This window comes from Cyprinodon tularosa, unplaced genomic scaffold, assembly GCF_016077235.1.
Source record: "Cyprinodon tularosa strain WSP-4 unplaced genomic scaffold, ASM1607723v1 ctg52, whole genome shotgun sequence".
Classification (NCBI taxonomy): Eukaryota; Metazoa; Chordata; class Actinopteri; order Cyprinodontiformes; family Cyprinodontidae; genus Cyprinodon; species Cyprinodon tularosa.
In genome coordinates, this window is record NW_024039252.1 from 1,701,452 (window position 1) to 1,715,207 (window position 13,756).

Sequence of the window (13,756 nt, forward strand, 5' to 3'; positions counted from 1 at the left end):
CATACTCCTCCAAAAGAGAAGAGGAACTCAACATCCTCTCCAGAGTAAAGGTGGCCGGCTTATCATCTCATCACTTAATGATGCTAAAAAAGTCATTTTGAAAACCTAAACTGTCCTGGTGTTCTGTTCAGCTGTATTGGAGGGGTGGGGGGTTGCAGAATTATGTTATCCTATATATATAGGGCAATGTAAAGTTTGTTGATAGTTGATAGTTTGTCATGGCAACTTCCTGCAAAATTCCTGCAATGCTGGTGTTGCAGGAAATTTCTTTCAAAAAAAGGTTTTTTTTTCTCTATCCTATGTTTTTTCAGCTAGGAGGAATAAATTCTGCAAGGCAGAGACTCCATGTGATATACTATTTCTTTAGATAGAAAAGTAATAATAAATCTGTCTGCACGATTGACTGAATTAACTCTGTAAATTGCCTTGAGATGCTGCGTTGTTGATTGCCACTGTTAGTAAACAGATTTGAGATGTCTACATTAATACTTGATCTTCATGATGCTTCTGGTTTACCAATGTTCTCTCACATCTTTAAAGATATTCACAGCTCAACAAAATTTATTATAAGATGAAATAGAAACATTTGACCACATTTACTTATTATGAATGTCTTTTTGTGTTTTCTTTTTTCCTTTTTTGAGCCATTAGGTTGAAGTTTGTTGAATAAATATATGAACATTCAAAATTTCTTTCTGTTGTCTGGCCAATTTAGACTCCATGAAAAACAATGCATTATAAAATGTATGCTCTATAAAACAATTCAAAATCAAAAGGTATGAATACTTTTGCAAGAGAGCCTTAATATATTTATAACATTTGATTGAAAGGTTTATTTTTTTCTATGTGGTAATAATATCAAGACCTGCGCTTACCTGCACTCTAGTGATATGCAGGTACATAATACAAGCTACGAGGAAACAGATGCAGAAGACGAGAAGCACAAGTACAACTTTGCCCCTGAGTTCAACAAAAAATAAAACAGAGAAGCAAAGTTAATGATAGAAAATCCATCAGAAAATGTCATCAGAAAAAAAATATTATTTGATGTACATACTGTGGTATGATAAGAAGATAAACAATTCCAAACAAGGCCGCTAAGATCAAAGAGACAACAACTGCACTGGTGAAGTACTCATCTGGAACCTGGTGGTACTAATGTGAAAAACCAGAGAAGCACAGTAAATTGTTTAGTTTTAGTTGTTCCTGAATTTTTTTTTTCCTGAATCTATCTATCTATCTATCTATCTATCTATCTATCTATCTATCTATCTATCTATCTATCTATCTATCTATCTATCTATCTATCTATCTATCTATCTATCTATCTATCTATCTATCTATCTATCTATCTATCTATCTATCTATCTATCTATCTATCTGTAGCCCTGGCTAAAAAAAAAAAAAAAACAAAAAAAAAAAAATTATCTACAAGATAATCACAGGTTTATGTTCTCTGTATTAAAAAATACAGGTGAGAGTCATGTATTGTTGCTTTCAGGTTTTCTGTTTTCAATGTGTAATCTGAGTGATTATATACTTATCGTGACTGATTATTTTTATTCATAATGTGAAAAAAAAAAGAAAAAAAGCATTTCTGAACAAAACATGTGTATTTACATATGTGTAATGTTGTTTGTCTGACTGGATTCTTATTAGTCTTAAGACTATGGAAGTAGTAAAAAAACTGAGGGACAAGTGAACTCATCTTGGAGTGAAAAAAAAAAAGCAGACAGTGGGATGATGGGAAGAAGGAGAGGAGAAAGGGAAAAAGAAAGAGAATGGTGGACGCTGATGGAGACTCAGTTTAGGAGAGTCAAAAACGAGTTTGGAGAAGGCCCCGAACTGTTCCAGGGTTTTTCCCACAAGTGGACTCAACCATCGCAGTCTATGACTTCTGAGGTGTGTGTTGGGGCGCGACGGAGGTGAAGAACCAGAGACGAGAACCGCGGCTGAACTGAGAGAAACTGCGGCTGATCGTGGGAGGCGGGGTGACCGTGTCAACCTGGCGACCGTAGCCCCAACGTTGCTGCGGAGGTTCTCCTGGGTTAAGGTGGAGAAGAGAAGACAGAGGGACGACCGGAGTTTTCGTGCGCTGCCAGAGTTTTGCACCTGTTGGGTGAGCGAGTCCGTTCCCGTTATATTCTGGGAGAAGAGGATTTTGTGTTGCGACGCACCCTAGCTTCAACAGGCCTGCAACGAATAGTTAAACCGGTACCGAACTGTGTGTGTGTGTGTGCGTGTGTGTGTGGGCCCACGTTTAGTGTTTAGTGATGTGTTTCTTTTGTGGTAAAAGACTGGAGTACTGTTAGTGCAAAAACTTTGGAATACGGTTTGGAGAAAAAGTGTTTAATCAGTTGAAAAAAAAAAGAATTGTTGATAAAGGAAAAGTGTTTAAACTTTATTTCACATTGGTTTGAGGGATATTTAGGTTTAGAAGTTAAGAGCCTAGAGGTGGTTTATTTTATTATTTTTTATTTTTTGCTGGTTAAAAAGAGGGTAGCCTGAGTCTGGGCTGAGCATTTATTTTTATTAACTATATATGTTATTTTTGAGTTTTAATTAAACGGAACCGTTTCTGTAGCAGGTTGTCTGGAATTATTTAAGTTATTTCCCTTATCAGTCAGAGGAATAAGTTTGGATTGAATTAAGGTAAACCTGAAGGGTATCTACCAGAAAATAAAGAACCCAAAAAGAAAATAAAAAAGGGGGCACCCCACTAGTTTATTTACATTTGGACCTCAGTTATTTCATGACAGGGTAGTGGGGTGCTACATATCTATCTATCTATCTATCTATCTATCTATCTATCTATCTATCTATCTATCTATCTATCTATCTATCTATCTATCTATCTATCTATCTATCTATCTATCTATCTATCTATCTATCTATCTATCTATCTATCTATCTATCTATCTATCTATCTATCTATCTATCTATCTATCTATCTATCTATCTATCTATCTATCTATCTATCTATCTATCTATCTATCTATCTATCTATCTATCTATCTATCTATCTATCTATCTATCTATCTATCTATCTATCTATCTATCTATCTATCTATCTATCTATCTATCTATCTATCTATCTATCTATCTATCTATCTATCTATCTATCTATCTATCTATCTATCTATCTATCTATCTATCTATCTATCTATCTATCTATCTATCTATCTATCTATCTATCTATCTATCTATCTATCTATCTATCTATCTATCTATCTATCTATCTATCTATCTATCTATCTATCTATCTATCTATCTATCTATCTATCTATCTATCTATCTATCTATCTATCTATACAACATAGATGAACAACTCCTAATCTATGTGGTATTCTGAAGGCCTCACCCTCTGTTCTCGCTCAGAACACTTATACATGAGTGTAAGAAAGTTGAGGTCTGCTGTGTCAGACTCGGTCTGGCGGGCCTCAATCAACCGGCCAATGTAGCGGTTCACCCTCGTTCTTGGGCTACTCTGGATCAAGTTAGCCTGGTTAGCATTGGAGCGGTTTCTCAGCTTCTGTGGAGCTGTGCGCATGGCCCTCCGCTGCAATAGGACAAACCAACAAAAATAAAAAATCCTTCAAAATTGCATCGATGAATGCAGTACTGTAGTCTACCCAGTTGTCTTATCATAACATTTAAAACAAGGCTGAAAAAAGTGAGTAGTGAACAGAGCAGCTGTTTTTACCTTTAAACAACACCACCGCCTTCATACTCATGTTCATCATAGCATAAATGCTGCATGTTGTCTAATAGCAGATCCAATATGATTCTTAGTATAGTTGTCAAAGCAGGCAAATGTGCTGGTTTTCATAATCAGGGTCCATTTCTTTCATTTCTAAGGATATCATCAAGTTATAATATTCCAAAATCTGTTATATTTCAATATATAAATAGTGTGTAGATTTTTTTAAAACTGGTATTACTGAAAAGATGCTTTATCAGGTGATGCTAGAGAACAAGGAAATAACAAAAATAGTACAAATTTCCTTTTGAAGGAAATTGTGCATAACAAATGACAGCATGAGCAAGCAAAAAAAAGCTAACCCAAGCCAGTTTTACCTTATCTCCATCCTCGCAGTTCATGACATTGGAGAAAGGAATCTCAGCCTTGAACATTTTCCTGCAGTGCATGAGCTGCACCAGTAAGTAGCAAACGGTTTTGAACTTCATCTTTTTGGCAGGCTTTATATCCGAAAGAATCAATCCTGGGAATATCTGTCACCAGAATGAAAAACAAGGATTAAGTCACAAAACTCTACAGTACAATCTTGACTGTGCGATTAAAACGCATGCACAACCACTAAGCGTACAGACAAAAAATACAGTCTATATTACAGAGCCTAAGAATTTAACAAGTAAGTGGTTAAACGGAGACAGGTTAATCTAACAAGGATTTTAGTTCATCTTAGGAGTGTTTTAGAGAAGTGAAAATTATTAAATGTAATTTAAAGAATTAGATGAAGAATGCCATTTGCAACATAATGTACATGATCTGTTTGAGAATTGCCCTGGCAGGAGCAGCAGTTAGACAATATTTTTTGTCTGAGCCCTTTCTTTGATGAAATGAAACCATCAGCTACATTAAAGGCATAGTGAAGGCTTTATATTGCAAAGAGAAACAATATCACTATTCTGAAACTGTGAACATCCATACAAGCCTTTTCTTTCATAACATAAAATTGGCCGATAAGCTGAAGACAAAAGGATTGGAGATGTTAAAAGAGAATTAAAATTCCTCGTGGCACATCTGCTGGGGTTATGTGTTTTTCCCTGAGAGTTTGTTCAACTGTGAAAACTTAAGATGAAGGATGCCACTGGCTGTGTATGTTTTTTATTTCATAATCTAGTACAAAAGATAACATGAAGTGAATCTAACAAGTGTAATGTGCAAGTCATAGTTTAAGTTGAAAGAAGGTTAGTTTGTACATTTTGGCATGAAGATAAAATCAGCTATTTCAGTTTAACCTATTCTCACTAGTTTAATGTGCTCTAAAAGATTCAGAGGATTTCTAAGCTGCACTAGAGGTTTTTAATGTTTAATAAAAAGAAAATGGCCTGCTAATAAAGCCACAATAATAAACAAAATGCACTATTTAATTCTAATCATTCGTTTTTAACAGGAAATACCTTCCGTCGGTGAGATGGCACAATAAAGAAAGTTTCTATTTCGTGCTTTTGGAGAAAGGCATTCCTTTCATGGCCATTTCCAGGCTCCACCTCATAGTCTCCATTTAGGCACTCAAGTGTTGACCTGGTGATGTGAACTTTCCTGCAATGCAAAAAGGCATGCTTAACATACATAGCAAGTCTGAAAACATGATAACAGGACAAAGAAATTATCAAAATAAACTCCTAAATGAACATTCCATTTCCTATTTATTAACTAAGAAAAATCAGAATGTTGCCTATTCTGTTAAAACTAGGTTGAAATAGGACCACATAGTTCCATTATGCTTTGGATTGCTGAAACAGCTCTTGTGACCTTCACTCTAAAAATATTCTGTTCTCTCTGTTCCATTCTTAATTATTCTGTTCTTAGTTTGGGACTAGAAGTGGTCTAAACCTGCTGTTCTCTCTTTTTTCTTTTTAGAGCTCAAACTGCCTGTAGCTTGGAGATCTCCTCCTGGAGCCTGTTTCCCATAGGAGGATTGGCCCTTAGACCTGGAAGGATAGTGTATATATGAGGAGTGTAAGAACATTTTTGGTCTTTCCCTCTCTGTGTGTGTCTCTGCTGAGTTCTTGTGTATATATGTATGGGTGGGATTGAGTGAATGTGACTGGATGAATGTGATTTTGTATTTGTCTACTTGTCAGGCTGAGTGCCTCCCCTCCCACCTACTGGAACATCTTGGGCCCATCTTCTCCCCCTATGCCCCTCACCAGTGAGAGGTGCATGTGACAGCTGGCGCACGGATGGTTCTCCAGGTGCGGGGTTGGATACTACACTTCAGCTCCTTGGGGGTTGGGCCCTGGGTGCTCTCGTCTGACCTCTCGGGTGAGTGAGGCCGTCCCTATATCTGGCCTCCTTGCGTCCCAGTGATCTGGACGTCTCTGGACATCTGGGGCTGGGATCACCACTTTGTCAATCCTGGCCCATGTAGGGCGAGTCTGAGGCCCCCCCTATCTGCTATTGAGCAACCTTTTCTGTTGAATAAGCCTTGTAAATCTTTATAGACAAGCATTACCATGCATACATACCACAGAAGTTTGGTTCCAGGTTTACTTATACACACTAATACTGAATACTAAGCTGCAGCTATATATATATATGTGTGTGGGTGTGTTTGTGTGTGTGTGTATATATATATGTAATCCTCATAGGTTTTGCCTTCCACACACATGGATATCCAAAGGATGCCCACATTTCCTTAATGTTTTCTTTGATTGTCTGTTGTCTTATTTTTTCTTGCCTTTCCTCTGATACAGGTGCATATGTTTTTGTATCAGAATCTATATAAAAATTGTTACTCATATCATAATGAAACGTCTATACAGTAGTATAGATAATGGCTGCATTTCTGTTTTAGATAAAAGCTAAAGAAAAAATGACAAACATTTATTATCAAAAAGCTTGTGCTAATACCATACACCATAAAGGGTGCTCTGTTAATTAAAATTACATTCCAGATCATTACTAATCACCATTAGAACAGAAAGATAAACTTCAGAAATAAAATCTAACACAAAAAAGATTTTTCCAAGCTCACAAAAGGAACTTATTTATCCTACAACAAATACTTAGCCTGTGTCTGTTATTCAATAAATTTGCCGTTTTAATTCACACCAAAGTAAAAAAAAAGGAAAATGATTTTTCTTAGAAAGATTTAGAAATTTAGAAATATTTAAGGCCTGTATGAATCCAGATGAATATTTATATCAATAGTTACACTAACCCTGGCAGTCCTCCAGCTTCCATGACATTGGCCAGTGTCACGTCGTTTGACCAGACATCATACTGCCATTTTCTGAGGCCCAGAACTCCACACAGCACTCGTCCAGTGTGTAGACCCACACGCATGTTCAGATTGACTTCTGTTGCCTCTGCAACTGACCTGTAGGACCATGCACAGGACAATTTTGGTAAAATTATTGGTGAAAATTGTCTTTAAATATTTAATAATAATCAGTAAATATTTAATAAATACATGCTTGGTACATAAAGAAAGGGGCAGCAAAGAGGATTACACAGTAAAAGTACAAGAAAATGCAGTTTCATTAATGCATAACAGTACAATTTTTTTCTCATGCAGCGTCCAGTTTCAAGAGCTGCTCCCTCCTCCGCAATTTAAACACATACAAATATAGAAACACAATTTGCCAATGCATATCTTGTCATGGTTTTGATTCTGTTTAAGTATTATTTTTGAGTTTTGATTATATTTATTTCCATTTTGTGTTATTCTGGTTATTTTTCATTGTATTTTTTTTCTTAGGTATTTGTTGTTTGCCCTCTGTTCCCTCTTGTGTCAGGCTCCTTTTCCCTAGCTCCCTTCTAGACTCCTCTGTTCACACCTGCTTCCAATCTGCTGATTAGCCTGGTCCTCACTCCCACATATGCACCTCCTGCTCAGTCACTGTTGCTGGTTTGTTGTCATTTCTTCCCCTTCAAGTGAGTTTTCTGGTTTTCTGTATTTTTGTGGATTCTGAGGATCTATTTTTTTGTATTTTTGTTTTTTTGTTGCCTTTTTGGGTAAATAAGATATTTTAGATTTAGATCGGAAGCCAAGAGTGGTCCTATCCCTGAGATACTTTTTCACTGTTGTTTTCTCGATAAAACAAGATAATTATATCATTATCTAAAGATAACAAAGCCATTTTCTAGTGATAATGAGATGATTAGTGTGTGTTAAAACTGATTACATCCTTTAATACCACAACAGCCGGAGAGGATTTATAAGTCATGGCAGCCTATGTGTAATTTTGTTAATAATCATGTGTTCAACTTTTAGGTAATGAGTCAACGTTGTTGGTGTGATGATTTGCTTCCATTTCTTATTCATGAGCAATTAGACCTATGCCTTCGACGTCTTAGAGCCGGTGTTCTGTCACCCCCAATGTTACGCCTGTAACAGGTATAAGATGCATTAACTCCCAAAATTAGTTCATTTTTCACTCATTTTCATTTCATTCATTTTCACTGACCGTCGGATTTGTTTCTACTGTATTCCATGCAATCCAATCTTCCACCACGAATGGACAATGAGTGAAAAGAAATAGGAAACTAAAAAACTGATTATTTTTGTACATGCTGTACCACAACTGTACAACTACGGGCACCGCAGGCATGAATGAACTGGGAATCCAGGCCTCATTCATTACTCATACAGGTTAATCATCTCGTTATCTCAAAAAAAATCAAAACTTTTTTCTCGTGATAACGAGATAATTATCTGTATATAAGATTGTTACAATGGTTCTTCCAACCCTTAACAGATTAAATTAGAAAATAGCTTAGAGAAAAACTCACGTTATAGTGTCAATCATGTCCAACCCCATTTCAACACAGCAGTGGGCATGGTCAGTCTTGGGTTGAGTCAGTCCTGACACGCAGTAGTAACAGTCCCCCAAAATTTTTATCCTGCGACAGTGGTTCTCCTGTTAATGAAAAACAAAGAGTGAATAGAGAAGTTGTTTTTCAAAATAAAAAAAAATATATTTGTTAAGACTTTATTCCTTAGTCTAGTTTTAGTTAGTTATTCTCTTATCCTAAGGTTGTGTTTTCCATGGCTTCAGTTATCTCCAGTCCCTTCTCGTATCCTTTAACTTTTCCCTTGGTGAATCCTTATTTTGTAGTCATTAGTTGTATTCCCCTTTAGCCTTTTTTAAATTATTTTCTACTTACAATTAAGCCTTGTTTTCCCTTGTTGTTCTTTACTGTCCCCTGGTGCCATGTTCCTTTCCCCTAGTTGCTTCTTTCCACACCTGCTTCCACTTAACTGATTACTTAACACTTGGTTCTGTCTCCCATATAAAATCCTCCTCTGCAGTTCATCAGTGCTGGATTCTTTATTGTTACTGTATTTTGTGTTTCTGTTTCCATTTACATCCCAATAAATCCACAAGAACTCCTCTCTCCCTCCTCATCACTGCATTTGGGTCCTCAACTAACTTCCACCAACCCTGGTAAAAAAAAAACTGATCAGTTTGGTTATAATATGAAAAAGTTGAAGAAGAAGAAAAGGCTGAAAATTAATAATTTTGAAAGGCATGATAAGTTCCTAAATGTCTTTAAAAAGTGTTAAAACTACACCTTAACTGTAAAAGTCATGTAATACTGAATATACAGAAATGGTATGAAGTCAAACTTTAGATGCGCTAAAAATTTTCAAAGCCTAGAATTTAATGGAGCTGTACTTCCTTTTCAATTTGCATAAAAAGCAAATACATTTTTGGCTCTTTCTTCAGTAAGAGGGTACCTATATACTGGTATTCCATTTTTTAAGAATTTGGTGTTCAAAGATACGGCCTAACACTGACAACATGACAATTGATCAAATATGCATTTTACCTGTTAAACAACATCTAGTTGTTAAACAACCTCTACGTAGTTGTTTAACAGCTTCTCTTGGGCTGACATGTCCATTTCCTGATCTATTACCTCATAAATTATTTTTAGACATTTAAATTACATTGGCAATAAGCACCTCCCACGATGAGATGGATCGGACTCATTTTAGGGAATAAGGTGAGTCACTCACTCTTTAGAACAATAAGCAGTGGCGTGGAAAAATGGCTTACAAATATAACCTTTCATTAGAGGGTATGAACAACAGACATTCATTTTACCAGGGAGACCAGGTTACCGTGGGCGCCTCCTCATAACCCTTCATTGTTTCCATTAAGGTAATGGGATTGCTGCCCATGCATGTGTAGAGCACAAAGACTCATAATTATGCACACTGGTGGATACAAGAAAGGACGGACGCTCTAGTTGTTTAAGTAGAGCTAAATAGTTAGAGGTTGTTTCTTGGTTTGAAGATTTACCTGCTGTGACAAGAAGGTATGAAGACTTCATTCTTATACACAAACCTACAAGACCTACATTGTTTATTAGTGAAAGGTTATTTTGCTGTGTATGTGAAATCATGGACAATCAATACTTTATTTAAATAAAGTGAATCTATGAATTGTGTTCCTTTAGTAAATTAATATTCTAAATTAAGACCTATGTAATATTCAGACTATATATTTAGCCCCCTTTACCTCTACATCAAGTGCATGCAAACAATTCTAAATGTAAGTAAGGAACCAGCCACTTCCACACAATTTAAAAAAAACAAAATGCTTTTTGACATGTATTAGAGATGTGGGGTAGATCTATGGAATAAATAAACAGTGATCTCAAACAAAATGCAAATATAAACCAGTTTAAAAAACTGTATAAAAAGAAGCTTATTGGAAAATATGTTATAGGTTGGGTGTATTGTAGGCTAAGAATGTTACTGAGGATATTAATAGTGTGTTGATAGCTGTACATTTAATAATGAAAATGTAAAGGTTAATGGGAGAGCACTCTAAAGCCTTTTTCCCACTGAAAGAGGGTTAACGTGTGTTTTCAAACATGGGTCAACCCGCTAACAATCAGCATTCGGCAACCTTCCCCTTGGCAAAGAAAGTTGGGTCTAACCTCTACCTACCTCTGTCCCCCTGCAGCTGCATATCAGGTGACACCATCATGCTAGGATAGCATTGATGCTATCACGAGTGTGACAGAAATCAAGAAAATGAACGATGGAGACCAACATATAAGGAAGCCAGTGCATAGTAAGTGTGCTTTATTGTTTAGCTCTATTATCTGTCCGAATCCCTTTTAACTGTGCTGCGCCATGTTGATCGAATGTAAACAGAGTTGTTTTGGCTTGTTAGATCAGAAGCGACTGGCAAAGTGCATCAACGTCCGTACGTTGCGCTCAATGGTATTACATTAAATAAAGCGTCAACCCCGGTTCTGGTGTTCCCAGGGCATGCCGATCAGAGCCGAGGCAGTTTTAACGCTGTTGCTTGCCGATTCATTTGACATGGAAGACATGCTGTGAGCTGTTCTCATTGCCACTAAAAGCCGATTGTTCCCAGGTTTAAACAGGTTTTTTGGCCAGTGGGAAAGGGGTATAATTATTAATCTCTTGATGTGGAGAGATTAATAATTTGTTGGTGTGTATAAGAGGGACCAGAAACTATTACATCTTGTATCTTTCTCCCATTGCTTTTCGAGCTAATTGTGTAAAAAAAAAACTTTTGTTGTTTGTTCAAAATAAATTAGCATTAGTGCTACTTAAATTCGCTCAGTACACTGTTTAATCGAATAAGCCCCAAATTAACAGGGTATGCACTATAATGAAGTATCATTTTTTCACTGAAACATGGTTCCAGCAGGATGTCAACATCCTCCACTCCAGTGTTTATCTGTGGGAATTTTTTATCCTGCAAGGAGAGAGAGATTTAAAGAAGGCTAGCAAAATGCTTGTGAACAACAGGTAGTGTTGTGCAAGATGTGTTTTTTAAGTTCTCCAGTGTATTTAATATAATTCAGCCTAATTTGCTTTGTCAGAATACACAAGCAGAGGCCTTCAAAATCACCTGGATCAAAGACTAACTGACTCACAGCAAGACACACCACTAAAGGAGGTCCTTTCTGCATACAGCCATTAATATCTATAACAACTTGGAAAAAAAAATGTTAAGAGTTACAGCATAAAAATTTTCTTTGCGGTCAAGAAAGTATTTTTTGACAAGAATTGAAATTAAGTTAAAGAAAAATATGGCAATACAGAAAGGAAACCTTAAAAAGACTACAGTATAAACCTTGAAATAGAGGTTCACCTACCAAACAAAACACAGAAACAAAACAAGATAACAATGGCATGGTTTAAATTAGGTATTAACCAGTTTCATGAAATACCCTGGCATGAAAAACATAAAGTTTCAAAACTGTAAAAAAGTTTTCCTTTGATTGGTTCTGCTGTGTTTTTAATAAATCTCATTAGAGAGAGTACTAAGGTTGTGAGCAGTTGCAGCCTCATCACCCCTGCCCCAACCAATCCCTGTGTAGCTGCTAGCTTTATAGGTTGAATGATGGAAGAAGGACGGAAGCAGCCCAAACTCTTCCCCCTTCTTTGTCCCTTTCAGTCAGACAGGGAATACCACAAGTAACTCTCTGCTCTGAAACTGATTAAAGTCAGCCATATAGGAATACCTTAGCTACCACAGTAGGATGGACAGCAATGAATTAGAGGTTTGCCCTATGTGTGTTCAGATAGCAGCAGCCAAAGGAAAACATTTAATATCAACGTGCATCTGCGGAATAATCAACTAACGTTATTTGCTAATTTTAAGGTAAATGTTATGTCATCACAATAAGCTACCTTCAGCATCAGGTATTAGTGAAACAAATAAACAACCATATCACTGAAACAGACAGCTTGGTGATTGTGCTGGTCAGAAATGTTCAATCAGAGCATTTTGGAGATTTTAGAAATGTTAGTTTTTCACTAGTTTTCAGTGAAAGTATAAAGTAAATTTATTCATACTTGTTGTTTCTACTGCTTCTATGTGTGTGAAAAGATTTTCTATAGATGCCAAAATCTTAAGCGCTATACCCGCCCATGCCTTGCTTAGATTTAAGCATTGTTTATGTGCTGAATGGACTACCCCAAAGACATGTGCTAAAAACAAATTTGTTTTTGAGTTTAAAGCTTCTGGAATAACTTGAATTTTTAACTTAAATACTTTCTTAAAGCTTCAGTATTGCAGCAAGAAGGTTCAATGTTCGATTCCCTGCCCAGGGCCTTTCTGCATGGAGTTTGCATGTCCTCCCTGAGCATCCATGGGTTCTCTCCGGGTACACCTGCTTCCTCCAACCGTCAAAAAATATGACTGTTAGATTAATGGGCTTCTCTAAATTGTCCTTAGGTATGAGTGTGTATGTGAATGGTTGTTTGTTTCTGTGTGTCTATATGTTGCCCTGCGATGGACTGGTTCATCGCAGGCGGGGTACAGCTGGAGATAGCAACTAGCACCCCTCGCAACCCCGCTTGGGATAAGCGTGACACAAAATGGATAGATGGATGGATATACAATAAATATAGATCATATACAGTGGGGCAAAAAAGTATTTAGTCAGCCACCAATAGTGCAAGTTCTCCCACTTAAAAAGATGAGAGAGGCCGGTAATTTTCATCATAGATATACCTCAACTATGAGAGACAAAATGAGAAAAAAAATCCAGAAAATCACATTGTCTGATTTTTAAAGAATTTATTTGCAAAATATGGTGGAAAATAAGTATTTGGTCAGTTACAAACAAGCAAGATTTCTGGCTCTCACAGACCTGTAACTTCTTCTGTAAGAGGCTCCTCTGTCCTCCACTCGTTACCTTCATTAATGGCACCTGTTTGAACCCGTTATCAGTATAAAAGACACCTGTCCACAACCTCAAACAGTCACACTCTAAACTCCACCTTGGCCAAAACTAGAGAGCTGTCAAAGGACACCCGAAACAAAATTATAGACCTGCACCAGGCTGGGAAGTCTGAATCTGCAATAGGTAAACAGCTTGGTGTGAAGAAATCAACTGTGGGATCAATTATTAGAAAATGGAAAACATACAAGACCACTGATAATCTTCCTCGATCTGGGGCTCCACGCAAGATCTCACCCCGTGGGGTCAAAATGATCACAAGAATGGTGAGTAAAAATCCCAGAACCACACGGGGGGACCTAGTGAATGACCTGCAGAGAG

General features: G+C 36.8%; 1 protein-coding gene across 2 annotated transcripts in view; it reads right to left on the reverse strand.

Annotated features, from left to right (window-relative positions):
• The window catches only part of LOC119795701 (adenylate cyclase type 1-like), a 60,060-nt gene that overhangs the window by 9,303 nt on the left and 37,001 nt on the right, over positions 1–13,756 (reverse strand). For both annotated transcript variants that reach the window (XM_038303832.1, XM_038303831.1), the window contains exons 5-11: positions 8,486–8,613; positions 6,912–7,070; positions 5,146–5,287; positions 4,078–4,233; positions 3,362–3,559; positions 1,058–1,155; positions 876–960 (exon numbers count right to left, since the gene is read on the reverse strand). In XM_038303832.1, the coding sequence (XP_038159760.1) occupies positions 876–960; positions 1,058–1,155; positions 3,362–3,559; positions 4,078–4,233; positions 5,146–5,287; positions 6,912–7,070; positions 8,486–8,613 (966 nt within the window). The remainder of the gene's footprint in view (positions 1–875; positions 961–1,057; positions 1,156–3,361; positions 3,560–4,077; positions 4,234–5,145; positions 5,288–6,911; positions 7,071–8,485; positions 8,614–13,756) is intronic.